Source organism: Heloderma suspectum, chromosome 7 (assembly GCF_057233095.1).
Source record: "Heloderma suspectum isolate Gila_16-S chromosome 7, 16-S_ref, whole genome shotgun sequence".
Lineage (NCBI taxonomy): Eukaryota > Metazoa > Chordata > Lepidosauria > Squamata > Helodermatidae > Heloderma > Heloderma suspectum.
Genome location: NC_139464.1, coordinates 118487100 through 118505318, shown reverse-complemented (window position 1 = coordinate 118505318; position 18219 = coordinate 118487100). Strand labels below are relative to the sequence as shown.

The 18219-nt window shown below is 43.4% G+C and overlaps 1 protein-coding gene across 9 annotated transcripts in view; it reads left to right on the top strand.

Moving 5' to 3' along the window:
* TTLL1 (TTL family tubulin polyglutamylase complex subunit L1) overlaps window positions 1-18219 on the top strand; it is a 123849-nt gene that overhangs the window by 19318 nt on the left and 86312 nt on the right. For 2 of the 9 annotated variants that reach the window (XM_084811227.1, XM_084811218.1), the window contains exons 1-3: window positions 1701-2226; window positions 7985-8101; window positions 16713-16921. In XM_084811227.1, coding sequence (XP_084667353.1) covers window positions 2219-2226; window positions 7985-8101; window positions 16713-16921 — 334 coding nt within the window. In that variant the 5' untranslated portion in view covers window positions 1701-2218. Of the gene's footprint in view, window positions 1-1053; window positions 1475-1700; window positions 2670-2709; window positions 2762-7984; window positions 8102-16712; window positions 16922-18219 lie in introns of those variants that run through there. The other 7 variants (XM_084811223.1, XM_084811224.1, XM_084811220.1 and 4 more) reach the window with 7 other exon arrangements.

The window sequence follows — 18219 nt, the reverse complement described above, 5'->3', positions numbered from 1 at the left end:
AGCAACCCAATATATCAGCTCCTTTACACTTTAAGGGCGCAATCCTATGCACGTTTAGACACAGAGAAGGCCTACAACTCCCAGCATTCCTATGCTGGTTGGGGAATGCTGGGAATTATAGGCCTTTTCTCTGTCTAAACATGCATAGGATTGTGCCCTACGTTACCCAGGTAACACCACTGTTATGTTGGTGTTTGCTGTATCTAAACACAAAAAGTGTGAAGGAAAGACATTTATTCCCAGTCAGAGATGTGCGGTGGACTTGTACCAGGGACTGCCTGTTGGCTGTGCCTCCTGGCATGTATTCAAAGCATGTTTAGGGACACTTGTCTTTCCTTCACTCTTTATTCAGAAAATGCTGGCATATCCGGGCCTCTGCATAAATGGTGAAAGAGCCCACAGTGGGAGAATGTGTGATCCAAAGTGCTGGTGCTAGAGTGCAAAAGCTGGTTTGAAACTCAACATTAAAAAAACTAAGATCATGGCATCTGGCCCCATCACTTCCTGGCATATAGAAGGGGAGGAAATGGAAGCAGTGACAGATTTTACTTTCTTGGGCTCCAAGATCATGGCAGACGGTGACTGTAGCCATGAAGTTAAAAGACGCTTGCTCCTTGGGAGGAAAGCGATGGCAAACCTAGACAGCATAGTCAGAAGCAGAGACATCACCTTGCCGACAAAGGTCCGTCTAATCAAAGCTATGGTTTTCCCAGTAGCAACGTATGGCTGTGAGAGCTGGACTATAAGGAAGGCTGAGCGCCGAAGAATTGATGCTTTCGAGCTGTGGTGCTAGAGAAGACTCTTACGAGTCCCCTGGACTGCAAGGAGGTCAAATCAGTCCATCCTAAAGGAAATCCACCCTGAGTGCTCACTGGAAGGACAGATATGAAGCTGAAGCTCCAATATTTTGGCCACCTAATGCGAAGAGAAAACTCTCTGGAAAAGACCCTGATGCTGGGAAAGACTGAAGGCAAAAGGAGAAGGGGACGACAGAGGATGAGGTGGCTGGATAGCATCACCGATGCAATGGATATGGACTTGAGCATGCTCCGGGAGAGAGCGCAGGACAGGAAGGCCTGGCGTGCTGTGGTCCATGGGGTCCCGAAGAGTCGGGCACGACTCGACGGCTGAACAGCCACCACCTTAAGGCCATCTGTCTCGCCCACCAGCCTTGCGCTCTGCAGAAAAGCCTGCTTCAGGATGCTGCCACCACCCGAGGTGATGCAGGCGCTGCCACGGGCAGGATCGTCTGTGCGGTGGCGCCATTCTTCTTGAAACCTCTGCCAACGGAAGAGGCAGTCGCGGGGTCACCGGTGACCTTCTGGAAGTCGGTTAGGCTTTAAGAAACGGACCGATCGGCTGGGCGAAGCGCTTCTTGTCGCGGCCGCGCATTCTGACGGGGCGGCGCTGGTGTTTCTGTACCGCCACGTCGCTGCGGCATCACTTGCCACGGGAGCCTCGCCGACGGCGTAAGGTCTGAGAATCAAACGGGCGGGCCTTCCCGGGGCGCTGGGGAAGCCCTGCCCGCGGCGGGGCGCGGCTGGGGAGGGTCGAGGCCGGGCGGGCCGCGGGCGGCCTCCCCGCGCGCCGAAGCCGGGGCCTCGCCTGACGGCCGCGTTCCTCGCGCTGGGCGGGCCCCGGGGGAGGCGCGGCCGCCCGTCCGGCCCTGGCGCCGCCTCCCCTCCCGTCCCCGGCGCTTCGGCGCGGCGGAGCTGTCACGGGGCGGCGCGGCGGCCGGCTAGCGGGAGGCCGCCGCGGAGCGCCGCCCGGCCCGCGCCCTCGCTCGGGACGGGTGAGCGCGGCCTTCCCCGCGGGCGGCCTTCGCCTCCCCGGTAGCATCGGGCCCTTCCTGAGGGGCCGCGGGGGAGGCGCTCTTCGCGCGGGCCAAAAGCCTCCCCGCAGCCTCGGCCTCCGCGCAGCGCCGGGCGGGGGCGGGCGGGGGCTGGGCCGCCGCCCGCCAGCGCCGTCCCCCGCTGGCGGTCGCCAGCCCGCTTCCTCGGGAGTAGGCCGCGCCGTTACAGTGGGAATTGCTCCTGAGCTGGCCCGCGCAGGGTTGCTCTTTTAAGGCCGGCGGGGGCTCTTTGGGGGCGTTGTATGGGGTCGCAGGAGAGGAAATCTGGCCGGGGCAGCTCGCCGGGGTGGGAAACGGTGCTGCGATTCCCGCCCACGCGCCATCCCCATTTGCATCTGGCCACCCATAGGCAGGACTTCTAGTTATATGCCTATGTACGTGAATTGTAAGCTCCTCGGGGCAAGGAGCGGCTTCTTTATGATGGTGTAAAGCGGCCTCGCCCACCTGGAGCCCTCCAGAGGCCTCCCGTCGTCACCAATCCGTGCAGACATTGGCCTTGCCTCCTGGGGACGATGGGAGTTGCAGTCTAACGCCTCTGGAGGACACCAGGTTGGGGAAGGCTGCCGTGCAGCACCGTGCACGTTGGCGGTGCACCTGATAATAATAATAATAAATGGTGAAATGCTTTGAACGGCGTGAAACTTCGTTCAAAGAGGTGGTCGTTATTCATGCTGTTATCCTATGTACCTGGGAGGGAGTAAGTCTGATTGAGCTCAATGGGACTAATTTCGGAGTGGGCATAGATGGGATTGTGCTGTTAAGGAATCTCTTTTAAACAAACAGCCGACGGTGCAATCCTACGCGTATCTACTCAGAAGTAAGTCCCATAGAGTTCAACGCGTTATCCTTTCTTACAGAGGCTGAAACAAAGATGTAAACGTGGAACGAAAAGAATGCATTTACAAAACTGTATGAGTGATTTCCGTTTATCTATGAAAAGTTCTGAGTTTTTACGCTTTTCTTTGAATTTTTTAAATAATTGATCAATTTACACACTATAGCATGCATTTCCTGATTATTCCTTCAGGGGAGCAATCCTGTGGCCGCTAGTCAGCGGCTAGATGGCCATAGGATATGTGGTCTTCCGGGAACCGACCTCAGAGCCTGCGCTGTGAGGTTGGTTCCCAGAGAACCGACCTTCCTCCCTTCTGCGCTGCCTTGCAGGCAGTGTGGAAAAGCGCTGCGTTCCGCGCTCGGAAGAGGAGCGCAGAGCGGCCAAAACAGGGCATTCCGGGGGGCGTTCCAGGGTGAGGAAGGCAGAAATGCAAGGACGATGTGTCATCCAGCAGCCTCCTCCCCCACTCCTTCTTCCCACGGTTAAACAGCCGAAATCAGCTGTCTAGCCACAAATGCAGGGCAGGAGAAGCACGGAGCGAACGATCCTCTCCATTCTTCTCCTGCCCTGCATTGGATAGGCGGTCGTGTCCGAGTTTGGAGGCGGCCGTCTGTACCCATAGGATTGCACCTTTAGTTTGGTATTTTATGGAGCTTCGAGTATTTGGCATATAATAACCAAGCAGCGTTTGCCTTGTAACTGACAATTTCAGTATGTTCTTTCTTTATCATATATTTTGTATGCATTAATAAAAATAGTAAAGGTTCTATAGTTATAGCATATTCCACACTCCTTTAAATTAGAATCCTTATCTTGTTTCAATATTTATTTGCAAAGGAACAAAGCCACGTGATCTCTGACATTTCCAACACTGTGGGCTAAAGGTTAATTCTACTTACCATCATTTGGAAACATTTTTTCCTTACATTCATATTAAAGAAGTTTATTTCCTTCCCAAAATAGCAAAGAGTCTTGTGGCACCTTAAAGACTAACACATTTATTTTGGCATAAGGTTTCATGGACACTGCCCACCAGGGTTGATTTGATTTAAATTGCCTCTCTGAAGGACTAAATTTTAATAATGTAACAGTTTAAATCACTAGTGAGGAAGACTCTATTTAATCATCATTTTTAGTAGAAGCACATTATTGTTTAATATAACTTTAATACATATTCAGAAATGTAGGTTTCATCAGAAGGTAGGTACACACTAAGCAATTATTCTGAATTGTTTTCAGAGTAATTTTAATAAAAACGGGATGATAATTTGGATATTTTAGTATTGAAGCAGAATGAATTTGTGAAGTCATTCAGGAGATGAACCAGCATTTAAACATTTATTATGTTTAAATAACATAATAAATCATGTTATTTTTGTCATGACATACCAGAATCACCACCACCATACAGGGTTTTAAACTGAACCAATGAGATGGTTAAAGAAGAAAATCAACCAGAAGAATAAACAACTACATTAACAAAACACGCACATGGATGTTTGTGGAGGATACATGCAGCAGAAGTTTCCTCAGGAGTCAGGACAGCATGAATATGTTCTACTCCCTCCCCCATCCATTGCATGTATCCACACTCCTCCTCCTTGTTCGGATCTATTCCATCTCCCCAAATTCTCTATTAACTATCTTTGCACTTAGAGAGAGGCAAGGCCTTGAAAGAATGGGAGAGAGGGAGAGAGCAAGAGGGAGGGCATGCACTTCTGAACACACCCTGCATTGCAGAATAGGACTGGTCAGGTTATCTGTTATCTCCATAAACTGCTGTTAACATATTCATAGAAGATTATTAGAAGTTGTATAATTAGTAATCATGATGATATCTTTGACCTAGGCTCTTTTTTTACTAATTGTTTTAAGAAAATTTTGAAGTCTGATTTAAATTTTTAAACATCCAATTTAAATTTTTAAAATCCAATTTAAATTTTTAAAATCTGAATTTTACAAAATCATTGATTTTTATCAAGCCTGTTTCCCACTTTATCAGGTGCATGAAGTGTTAGCTTCAATTCACAGACTTCACGCATCTGATGAAGCGGTCAATGTCTACGAAAACTTACGCCAGAATAAATTTGTTACTGTTTAAGGTGCCACAAATCTCTTTGTTGTTTTTGCTGCAGCATATTAACATGTCTACCCCTCTGGAAATTGTTTCCTTCCAAAGATATTCCCAATTTTGCATCTAAATGATACCCCCTATATTTTGTTCCAACTTTAGTATAAATAGTCTTACTTGTTCCATGTCACTTTCCTATTGCAAAAGGAACTTACATATTTTTGATAAGAGATCTTTATAATTCTTCATAGTCATTTCCTCAGATTCAATACACTGCATATTAGTCTGAATCCTACTACAGCAGAAATAAAATCTCTAATTTGAAAGTATCCACACTGCTGAGGTTTCTCAACATTCCAATTTCCAGCATAAAATCGTGGATCATCTAGGAAGGGCTTTTAAAAGTACAATACAGAAAGTATGGAAATTACAAATGTCCATCTTACTCCATTACGTAGGCTGCTTAATGGACCTGCTGAAGAAACCTCTTCATCTTTGTTTTATTTTCTCTAACATAAAATAGTCAAGTTCTTCTCACAGTCTTTACTGATCAAATCTGTAAAAAAAGATTTGCTCCAATTCTACTTGCTTGGTAATCAAGGGCACAATCCTATGCATGTTTAGACCGAGAAAAAGTCATACAGCTCCCAGCAAAAGCCCTACTACTTCCCCAGCATAGCAGGCTGAGGAATGCTGGGATCTGTGGGACGTTTTTCTGTCTAAGCATGCACAGGATTGCGCCGTAAGTGTACCTTCAGACTTCATAGAGTGCCAGCAGTATATTCCCCAGACACATTGGGAAACCCAATTTAAGAGATCTTCAGAGATCTCTTGACACTCTGTTTATACTCCGCAAAAAAAGAGTGTTGTGGTGTTATATTTGATACCTGTACAATATGTGGCTTGAACTCTTATCTTGTATATTTTAAGTTACACACACATGTATTTTATTTAAATATAACATAACTTTTATATTTGTACTGTCGGTTTAGACGCCTTAGCTGTATCCAGTCTTATAAACTGCTGATGAAGCCTGAATGGACAAAGCAAATACAAGCTTCCATTCTGGTTTTTGTCCCATTATTGAATTAATGACACTAATTTTCAGAATAAAGCCTGCTCAGGAATTTTTAAAAGGGAATTAATGGACCTTAGGGGGTACTTATTCGATTTGTACAAGGCTTCATGCATTTTGTTGGTTCACCTGTTTCTTTAAGTTTATTTAGGTGTGATATTTCTAGTAAGACTGCAGTTTCAAAATAAAAACTGCTAGCATTTGTTGTTATACATTAACTTTTTTCTTTAATTCATTGGCTAATTCAGGGGTTCAGGATTGGCTGGTAACAGTATTGTACAGATATAAAATGTTTTTGCGACTGAAAGGCTTGCAATAAAAACACACACTCGCTTTTAGAAAGTAGTTCAGTGTGTGCGTGTATGGACAGGCATATTTGTTCTGGATAGTCCTAAATCTTGTAATTTTATTAGAGGCAGAGGAAGAACTCCTTGCTTTAATGGATTCCCCCCCACACACATACACACCCGTAATAAAAATATGTATGTTAGTACTGTAGCTAGTCTGTCCAGTCGTTAGATTAATTTAGAAATAGTAATGTTTCTGAGTTCAAGCTTCCTTAATTACAGGTAATACTCAATTACGTGCAACTTAAACATATGCATGCTTAATTGGGAGTAAGTTCTCGTGTGGCGCAGAGTGGTAGGCAGCAGTATTGCAAAACTCTCCCCACGACCTCAGTTCGATCCCAGCGGAAGCTGGGTCCCAGGTAGCCGGCTCAGGTCGACTCAGCCTTCCATCCTTCCGAGGTCGGTAAAATGAGTACCCAGCTTGCCGGGGGAAAGGTAGTAATGACTGGGGAAGGCAATGGCAAATCACCCCGCTACAGTCTGCCATGAAAATGCCAGCGAAAGCGGCGTTCCTCTAGGAGTCAGCAGTGACTCGGTGCTTGCACAGGAGGAACGTTTCCTTTTCTCCCAATTAACTGCTGAGGCTTACTCCCAAGTAAGTGTGCATAGGATTTCAACCATGCCGCAGAATCCTATGTGTATTAAGGATGTATTCACCAGAGCTTACTCCTGTAAAGTGTATGTAGGACATGATATATTGGGTGAAATATTGGGTGGATGAATTTATAACAACATTTCTGGTGGGTGTTATTTTATCAACCCATTAATTTTCAAAATAAATCTTTTAAAAGGAGGTGAGGCTAGCCCCATCTTGATCACATTTAGATAGGTAGTGAAAAGGTTGTTGTTCTGCTTTGCTTTTTATGGTTTTTAATATATGATTGAAGCATTATTTATTTATTTGTTATATTTATGTTCTGCCTTTCTGCCAAAAAAAGCACTCAGGGAAGCTAAAAAGACACTCAAGGCAGTATTTTGTCTCTGTTCCTTTTGACTGGAAAGTCTTAAGACTTTTATCACAGGATGATTTTTTTTTTTTTGGTTTTGCTCTCCTATGTAAATTTTAGGATCCCACTCAAATATTTATCTACTAATTCTTAAATGAAAAAAAAATTATAGTTCTAATTAAAGAAATTGTATTTTTAAAAACACACCTCTGCTTTTTCGGCCACTTCCATTTTAGCAATTAACCCCCCCTTAAAAACTTCCAGTCTAAAAATACACTTTGAATACCTTTTTAAAAAAAGGAGTCTTGACAGAATTTGGATAATCATGTTTTAATAAATAAGTGCTATAACACAAAATAAATAATTGCTTTTTAAAGAAAGAGATCAGCTATTTTTTTTAAAGACTGCTCAGGTTAATTGTACCTTCTATGCCCGCAGGATTATGACACAGCCATTAGTGTGAACAGAACATGTACCCATAGTAAAAGTGCATTTCTCCCTATAATGTAGAAAGCCAGTTGTAAATTCACTGGAAGCTTACAGTTTCACATCCCCCCTCCCCCAATGAGTTAGCCAACTGGGTAGGCATCCCAATGGTTTCCACACGGAGAGAAATATACATGAGCCACGTTGAAAATAATGACAATTTTCTGGAGTACACAAATGAAGGGACTTACGTTCCAAGCTTAGGGTATTTTCAAAGTACATGCTCCTCTTTTAAAAATGTCTTCCCATTAAATGCAATGTATTTTATTGATAATTCTTTCACATATCAATTTGCCCCATATTACTTAAAGAGAAAATTATTTAAAAGAAAGAAAAGTGAGTAATTCTGATAAACTTGTTTGTTTTAGGATAATGGCAGGAAAAGTAAAGTGGGTGACTGACATAGAGAAATCTGTGCTAATAAACAACTTTGAAAAAAGAGGGTGGGTCCAGGTGTCAGAAAATGAAGATTGGAACTTCTACTGGTAAGCAGCATTTTTTTGAAAATTTATGTGTTAATTTCTTAAAATGGGAAGACGATGTATTTTAATGATGTCGAGATAATTTCCTATCAGAGGAAAATAACATTTTGAGAAGCACAGAAGAAACAATCAGTATTTTTTCTTTCATTACAGAAACCCCAGTTGCCTAAGGTCTCTGGGCAGTGCACCTACAAAGTGAATATTACAGGCTGTGCCTGCAATACAAGTACTGAGATGTCTTCTTCATCATTCAGTCATTTGTGTTTGGTCAAGAATTTGCTTTTTCCTCATTTTGAGTGTGGCTTTGGTTTACCATTACTATTTACTTGTTAGACATATATTGTATTTCCACACAGTGAAACGGGAGCTGTGTGGGGCTGGAGCAAAGTCTGGAAAATGGTACTGAGGACAACACAAGCCAGACTCAAATGTATCCCAAGCTGACGGCAGGAACGAAAACTTCTGGCAGCAGATGGCTGCAGGTTAAATTGGTTGTGGCACTTCACTTGTGAAACTTTCCTGGGAGCTTCACCAGACACTATCTTTTCAGGGCCATGTCAAAATCTACCAGGCCTTTTAGTTCAGTGTTTGTTTTAATTTTATGTTGGCATTTTAGCTGCCTGCTGAAATTTGATGTTGGATTGTATTAAAAATTTTTAAAGTCACTTCACTCTGAAAGTCATAGGTGAAGAGTGGCTAATAAATGTTTTAAATAAATATTGACACCCCCACCTCAGTTGCCAGCTAACTACAACCAGACAACACAACATGCTGTGGCTGTTCCCACTACAGTTCACTGTGGTTATTTAACCAGCGATGGGGCTGTGGTGTGTGTGTGGGGCCCTTTTAGCTGCCGCTTTGAGTATGCAACCCCTGCTTGGGGGTTGTCGTGTCATGTGAGCCTGGGGTGGGGGGGCATGGGTTACTCAAGGATTAAACAACCCTCCCATAACCCATGCTCTCCTGGTTCGCATGACACAACAACCCTGTATGGGGATTGCATATTCAGCCTGGTATCCTTGGGCACCATGGCTCATTGTGGGTTAACTAACCAGTGACCCCGTTGATAAGACTAAATAACCCATGATTTGTTAACTGTGGGTTGTTTGGGAAAGCTTGGGAGTGAGTGCACAAACTGGCTCCCAACCGCTCGACCTCTTCCAGTCTGTTAATCAACCTGTCCCTTGGAGTTGTTCTCCGAGACGGAACTCTGGGTTGTTGGGGGAAGAACAAACTATGTTTTCTAACTCTGGGTTTCTTCTCCCTCAATAACCAAACTCTCTTCGCAGGAGTCTGTTTTGAGTACCAGGACTACGTTGTGGAATGTGTGAATTTAAAGTACCCCTTAGTTTGTGCTGTGTTTCTGAGCACGTGCTTTGCTCTTGGTTTTTAGTAAATTCTCAGCCCACAGTCCTTTCCCTCACACACACAAAATTGTTCCTGTTTTGTTGTTGCCCCCTTCTGGCACCCCAATTCACAAAATAAAGTTTTAAAAATTGAACAACTTATCAGCACAATGGAAGAAGAATGTATTTTATTTTATTTTTTTAAATCTGATTTGAATAATGCAGTTTATTGATAAATTGAGTAGGTGGAAGACTGAACTATCCTTGCCTAGATTCCTCCACCCCACTTCTCCTGCAAAGTTCCCTTGCAATTTTGGCTGGCTTTTTCCCAGTGTACTGGGAGAAACAGAGAGCTAGCTAATAGTAAAAGCATTTAATTTTCCCCGAGACTGGGGGTGGGGGGTGTTAGCGGGGGGAAATGCAATAATCTGTTGTATTTAAAGAAATAATTTCCATGTCAGTTTCTTTGCCTCACTGAAAACTCATGATTAAGTGATCAACAATTATAGCTTTTGGTTTCACTATAAGTTAAAAGATATAATGAATAAGGAGGTTTATTTACAAGTGTAGTGGGTAGTTCCTTTGTAATGCCTAGTTCCTGGAGTTAACTACAGCTATGCAGCCTTCCCCAGTCTGGGGCTGATGGGAGCTATAATCCACAAGATTTGGAGGGACTTGGTCTCGGAAAGCCTGTGTTAGAGGCATGTGTAGTTGTTGTTTTTAAAGAAAAAGAAATGTAGCTGCTTCCCTGATGGGGCTTCCCTGTCATTTCCATTCGGAAAGTAGCTAAAGAGCACAAAACAGTCACAGTGAATCAATATAAAATGATAGAAAATATAAAAATTATTACATAGACAATTTGGAGAGCTTGTTTTGGATCTTCTCTCTGCTTCCAGCAGTTGATGTCCTATTGCAGCAAGAGTAAAAGGGGCTGGTTTTGGCCCTTCTCTCTATAGAGAAAGTGATAATAGTCCTTAAATTATCATTATTTTATGGAGAAAAGTTATTACAAAATGCAGTTGTAGCAATTTCCTTCTGTTGATGTGACTTAAGAAATGGCTAAAAGGTTGCTCAATGTGCATCATACTTTTCTGTTTATTGTTTCAGTCTGGCTGAATTCTATACAATCCTTAAAGTTTCTTGGGACCCAATAGTCTGTGCATCAAATGTTTGTAAATCCTAGAATAGGATTTCCTGTTGTAAATCTTGCATGCTAGGTTTCAGTGCTTCATTGGTGTTATTTCTGAGAACGTATGATCTTTCTAATTAATACTAATAGAACTATTCCATGTTGCACAGTCTAAGGAATACTTAGGTCCTTAAGGTCCTTGCTTAAGGATTTTCCCTTAACTTTCAGTAGTTGCATGTTGAATATATGTTCATCTTATTGCTGGGTAGTTCAGAGAATGAGAAGAGTAGCTTAACACGGTTCAGTACTTCGGTAGTTTACATTTCATATTTTATAGACCATTAAAAAAATGGAGGTGGCAAGTGCAAGGGAAGCTGCTGCTGTGATGATTCCTGAGCAAAGTAGAGCTTGGAAGGCAGAATAACCAGTTAGTTTGCAGGACAGTATAAGGATCTGCCATTTAAAGAATGCCTGCGTGGCTTTTTAAATATAAGAATTACCCAGTTTTGAGTTCCCTCAGGATCATTCTACATTGCTAGGCACTATGTCAGACATTTTTCTTAATTTAATAATAGGTACGGGGGAGGATTTAAACATTCCCACCCCAGCTGCATCTCTGACGAAAACTGAATCTTTCCCACCCCCGAGGCATTTTAAAGTAATAACTATGTGTCCAAATGGACAACCATTTGTGGTTGTGAGGGCCAGTGTGGTGTGATGGTGAGAGTATTGGACTGGGAGCCGGGAGATCCGGGTTCTTGTCCCCACTCGGCCATGGAAGCTCACTGGGTAACTTTGGGCCCATCACAGACTCTCAGCCCAGCTTACCTCACAGGGTTGTTGTTGTGAGGATAAAATGGAGAGGAGGAGGATAATGTAAGCCACCTGGGGTTCCTTGCAAGAGGAAAGAAGTTGGGATATAAATGCAATAAATAATAATAAAATAATAACTATCGTAGCTCTTGGAGACCCAGTGGATGCAAATGGGGACATTAAATGTAATCAGTGAACCAAGAACGCAAATTCAGATTGGAAGCCACTGAACCACCGACTGCACTTATGAAATACTAATGAGATGGAATAGAAACAGTAGAGTGATGGCACAACCTCTTCTCTAACGGCATACCACGAAGGTCTTCCAGTTATAACACATTAGAAGATAGAGTGTTTTTAGTTTTTATTGTGTGCTGTGCAGCCATAAGCTATGCCGTGCAGGGCCACCCAAGATGGACAGGTCATGGTGGAGAGTCCTGACAAAACGTGGTCCACTGGAGAAGGAAATGGCAACCCACTCCAGTATTCTTGCCAAGAAAACCCCATGGAACGTATCACAGGGCTAAAAGATAAGACGCCGGAAAATGAGCCCCTCAGGTCAGAAGGTGTCCAATATACTACTGGGGAAGAGCAGAGGGAATTTCCAAGTAGCACCAGAAAAAGTGAAGCGGCTGGGCCAAAGCCGAAAGGACACTCAGCTGTGGATGTGTCTGGTGGTGAAAAGAAAGCTCGATGCTGTAAAGAACAATATTGTTTAGGAACCTAGAATGTAAGGTCAATGAATCAAGGTAAGCCAGAGGTGGTCAAACATGAGATGGCAAGATTGAACATCGACATCTTGGGCATCAGCGAACTAAAATGGACAAGCATGGGCGAATTTAATTCAGGTGACCATTATATCTACTACTGTGGGCAAGAATCCCTGAGAAGAAATGGAGTAGCACTCATAGTCAGCAAAAGGGTGAGAAAAGCAGTACTGGGGTACAATCTCAAAAACGATAGAATGATCTCAGTACGAATCCAAGGCAAACCATTCAACATCACAGTAATTCACGTCTATGCCGCAACCACTGAGGCCGAAGACGCTGAGGTTGATCGGTTCTATGAAGACCTACAACACCTTCTAGACCTAACACCAAAAAAAGATGTCCTCTTCATCATAGGGGATTGGAATGCTAAAGTAGGAAGTCAAGAAATCACCGGGATAACAGGCAAGCATGGCCTTGGTGTACAAAATGAAGCAGGACAAAGGCTAATAGAGTTCTGCCAAGAGAACATGCTGATCATCGCGAACACGCTGATCATAGCAAACACTCTTTTCCAACAGCACAAGAGGCGACTCTACACATGGACATCACCAGATGGTCAATATCGAAATCAGATTTATTATGTCCTTTGCAGCCAAAGATGGAGAAGCTCTGTATAGTCAGTAAAAACAAGACCTGGAGATGATTGTGGCTCAGATCATGAGCTTCTTATTGCAAAATTTCGGCTTAAATTGCAGAACGTAGGGAAAACCACTAAACCATTCAGGTATGACCTAAATGACATCCCTTATGAATATACAGTGGAGGTGAGGAATAGATTTCAGGGATTAGACCTGATAGACAGAGTGCCTGAGGAACTATGGATGGAGGTCCGTAACATTGTTCAGGAGGCAGCAACTCAATCCATCCCAAAGAAAAAGAAATGCAAGAAAGCCAAGTGGCTGTCTGAGGAGGCTTTACAAATAGCTGAGGAAAGAAGGGAAGCGAAAAGCAAGGGAGAAAGGGGAAGATATACCCAACTGAATGCAGAGTTCCAGAGAATAGCAAGGAGAGACAAGAAGGCCTTCTTAAATGAACAATGCAAAGAAATTGAGGAAAACAATAGAATGGGAAAGACGAGAGATCTCTTCAAGAAAATCGGAGATCTCAAGGGAACGTTTTATGCAAAGACTGGCATGATAAAGGACAAAGAAAGCAGGGACCTAACAGAAGCAGATGAGATTAGGAAGAGGTGGAAAGAATACACAGAAGAACTATACAGGAAAGATCTTAATGTCCCTGATAGCCATGATAGTGCGGTCACTGAACTTGAGCCGGACATCCTAGAGAGTGAAGTTAATCAACAACCTCAGATACGCAGACGATACCACCCTAATGGCAGAAAGCGAAGAGGATCTAAAAAGCCTCTTGTTGAGGGTGAAAGTGGAGAGTGCAAAAGCTGGTTTGAAACTCAACATTAAAAAAACTAAGATCATGGCATCTGGCCCCATCACTTCCTGGCATATAGAAGAGGAAGAAATGGAAGCAGTGACAGATTTTACTTTCTTGGGCTCCAAGATCACCGCAGATGGTGACTGTAGCCATGAAATTAAAAGACACTTGCTCCTTGGGAGGAAAGCTATGGCAAACCTAGACAGCATAGTAAGAAGCAGAGACATCACCTTGCCGACAAAGATTCATATAATCAAAGCTATAGTTTTCCCAGTAGTAACGTATGGCTGTGAGAGCTGGACTGTAAGGAAGGCTGAGCGCCGAGGAATTGATGCTTTCGAACTGTGGTGCTGGAGAAGACTCATACGAGTCCCCTGGACTGCAAGGAGGTCAAATCAGTCCATCCTAAAAGAAGTCAACCCTGACTGCTCATTGGAAGATACTGAAGCTGAAGCTCCAATATTTTGGCCACCTAATGCGAAGAGAAAACTCCCTGGAAAAGACCCTGATGCTGGGAAAGATTGAAGGCAAAAGGAGAAGGGGACAGCAGAGGATGAGATGGCTAGATAGCATCACCAATGCAATGAATATGAACTTGAGCACACTCGGGGAGAGAGCGGAGGACAGGAAGGCCTGGCATGCTATGGTCCATGGGGTCATGAAGAGTCAGACACGACTTAACGACTGAACAACAACAAAATAAAAATAATCCCCAAATATATATTTTGTAATACCAGAATAGTTGCGTTTTTAACCAATTTTTTTAAGTTTTAAAATTAGAGGTTTAGAGATGATGATGATAATTTTGCTTTTTAATTCATGTATTTACTGGCGGGTGAGCAGGCTACTAAGAATTTTGCTATGCTAGTTACTTGTGTAAATGCATTTGCAAGGCTGTATTCACTCCCTGCATTTTTTTAGTTTGAACCACTTCCGCATCAAACCAAATGTCAGGGCTTGTACATAGTAGAGAGGCTTCCACATGCAAGCCATTTGAATGAAAAAATGGACACTCAGTAACAATTGCTTAAAAAATGCCCTGCGCACCCCACTCCCACCCCGCTACAATGAGGCTTAGAGAAAAAAATTTTCCATTCAGATATCTTTGGGGTTGTTTCAGCCATGTATTATTTAATTATTTAAAGAATCCCTAATCTGCCTTTCAGGGAACACCGCCCTCACAAAACAGTTTACATATCGTATTAACAACAACAACAAAATACCCCCTCAGTGTCACTCCTTTCAAAGCAACAGTGGTAACATGTTTTAAAAGCATGTTAAAATTAGCCAAACAGAGAGTGAAATAAAAATACCTTCAACGGTTTTTTGATTGCTGGCAATGATGGTGATATTCAAAAGATGCGGGGCCATCACCAAAAAGGCACTGCCCATGGGATCCACTAATCAAACAACTCTCACTAGTGGACAAAGTCTCTGATACAGATGTTAAAGCTCATGCTACAGGTGGTCCTTCTGATAAGCCAACCGTTTAGGGCTATAAAGCCGAAAGGCAGCACTTTATATTGGAGACAGGAACAAATAGGCAGCCAGTGTTACTGGCACAGTATTGGTGTAATGTGATCGGATTGCTTGGCACCTATAAGCATTCTAGTTGCTATGTTCTGTACCAATTGCAGTTTCTAAAACATCTTTAAAAGCAGCTCCATGTAGAGCACACTACTGCATGTAACCAAAGCATGTGGCACAGAGGCAAGGTCAGTTTTCTCTAGATAGGGTTACAGCTGGCAAATCAAGCTATGCTCATAACCCCCCACCCATGGTCACCAGTACCACCTGCACCTCCACAAATAATGCAGAGTCCAAGAGGACTCCCAGATTGTATGCCTGACTCCTGAGGGGGAATGCAGCCCATCCAGAACCAGAGGCAAGCCACCATCCAGATCAGCAGATTTTCCAATTCTTAACAGCTCTGTTTAATCTAGATTAATCTTCAGTTTATCAAGATTAATCTTCAAATTGAAATAGGTTTTCATCAAAGCTAAACATTACTGGATAAGCAGTAGTTAGTGGTGGTGAAAAAAGTGAAACATTTCTTTACAGATCTATTAAAGTTCTCTGATTACGTTTTCTTCTAATCCAATTTAACCCAAGGGCTAGTCTGTTTTCCCCTTCATGGATCACTGCCTTGTTGTGGCAAAGGGGCTTGCGTAACTCAGTGAAGCCATAAGCTATGCCGTGCAGGGCCACCCAAGATGGACAGGTCATGGTGGAGAGTCCTGACAAAACGTGGTCCACTGGAGAAGGAAATGGCAACCCACTCCAGTATTCTTGCCAAGGAAACCCCATGGGACGTATCACAAGGCTAAAATAATGGCAGAAAGCGAAGAGGATCTAAAGAGTCTCTTGTTGAGGGTGAAAGTGGAGAGTGCAAAATCTGGTTTGAAACTCAACATTAAAAAAACTAACATCATGGCATCTGGCCCCATCACTTCCTGGCATATAGAAGGGGAAGAAAGGGAAGCAGTGACCGATTTTACTTTCTTGGGCTCCAAGATCACCGCAGACGGTGACTGTAGCCATGAAATTAAAAGACGCTTGCTCCTTGGGAGGAAAGCTATGGCACACCTAAACAGCACAGTAAGAAGCAGAGACATCACCTTGCCGACAAAGATTCATATAATCAAAGCTAAGGTTTTCCCAGTAGTAACATATGGCTGTGAGAGCTGGACTATAAGGAAGGCTGAGCGCCGAAGAATTGATGCTTTCGAACTGTGGTGCTGGAGAAGACTCTTACGAGTCCCCTGGACTGCAAGGAGGTCAAATCAGTGCATCCTAAAGGAAATCCACCCTGACTGTTCATTGGAAGGACAGATACTGAAGCTGAAGCGCAAATATTTTGGCCACCTAATGCGAAGAGAAAACCCACTGGAAAAGACCCTGATGCTGGGAAAGATTGAAGGCAAAAGGAGAAGGGGACGGCAGAGGATGAGATGGCTAGATAGCATCACCGATGCAATGAATATGAACTTGAGCACACTCGGGGAGAGAGCGCAGGACAGGAAGGCCTGGCGTGCTATGGTCCATGGGGTCACGAAGAGTCGGACACGACTTAACGACTGAACAACAACAACAACTAGTCTGTTTCTCTTTAGATTGCAAATTGTCTTTTTGTTGAGGCTGAGTAACACTTTTTTTTTTCTTCACAGGATGAGTGTGCAAACTATTCGAAATGTTTTCAGTGTGGAAACTGGCTACCGCCTCTCAGATGACCAGATTGTCAACCATTTCCCAAACCACTATGAGCTCACCCGAAAGGATTTAATGGTAAAAAATATCAAGAGGTACAGGAAAGAACTAGAAAAAGAAAGTAGTCCTCTTGCAGAGAAAGATGAAAATGGGAAATACCTTTATTTAGGTGAGTTGATTTAGCCAATTAGAACTTCAGTCAATCAATTTATTTTGGTCTACAGGCTATAACACACAAATATATAAATAACAAATATATATGAATACAGTACACTGATTTGGTATTACATCAATTATAACCAGAAAGGATATTACCTGATGGAGGGAGCAATCCTATGACCAATAGACTGTGCTCCCTGGCCCCTCATAGCTGGTGCGGTTCCCTTCATGCCAGCTACATCTCCGTGCTCAGAAACGGAGTGCGGGGGGGGGGGGGAGCAGGCGGTCCGGGGGGAGGGGAGCTGACCACAGAAGCTGCTTTACTCAACTTCCTATGTGGTCTCCAGGCCCCTTCCCTCCCCCTCCCCAAAGCTGTGCCTAGATGGGTGAAATCGCTTGGCTAGGCAAAAATGGATCACCTCCGTGCTCCAGCCACTCTGCATAGGGTAGACAGCAGCCTCCGATATTGGAGGCTGGTGACTATCCAGACAGGATTGTGCCCTAAAACTGCAAATAATGGTAAGAAGTGATTGTACACAAATGAAGTCCATGGTCGACTAAAAGCTAAGAGTACATAAAAACTCATACACAAGGAAAATTCATGTTCATCTAACAATAAGATAGTGCTTCCTTAGCTTACCTCTGCTTTAGCAGTTGCAGTCTAATTTTAATTGCCACAGCTAGAAATTTGGCTACATTCAGTGTGACCCCAGGTTTAACATCTGCCTGCAGAATAGAAACATAAAATTTGTCAGTATTTTATGGATAGGGCAAAAGGATTAGGGAAATAAAATGGGCTCTGAGATCTCTATAAAATTCATAGTGTAGTAAAACATGCATTACTTTTTTTGACTTGGCCGCTTTCACAGGGGCAAAATCTCAGATGTCGAGAAAGACCCCCAAAACGCCCTTCCATCATTGCCGATGATGAGATGTTTAGTCTAACCAGTGTAAATGCTTTCCTGTATCTGGAAATGTTCAAAGGGGTGAGGTAGATGGCAGATTGGTGGATACTGCCTAGTTGTAAGCCAAAATGCGCAGTTGAACAAACCCCCTTTGCTGTCATCTGTAGGTTTTGCAGATTTAGATCCAGCAGCCTCTATTTGATCCATCTGATTGCTTTACCTCCTCAAACAGTAAGAGTACAGCACTGAGTATCCAATCGATCTTACTTTGTTGTTGACAAAACTTAACCATGACCAAGCATATTTATTTATTTAAAACATTTCTTGGTTGCCTTTCAGGGCAGAAGCCCTCCCAAGACTAATTATCAATCAAGACTAATGATAAATAGCCAGGTCTGTTGGT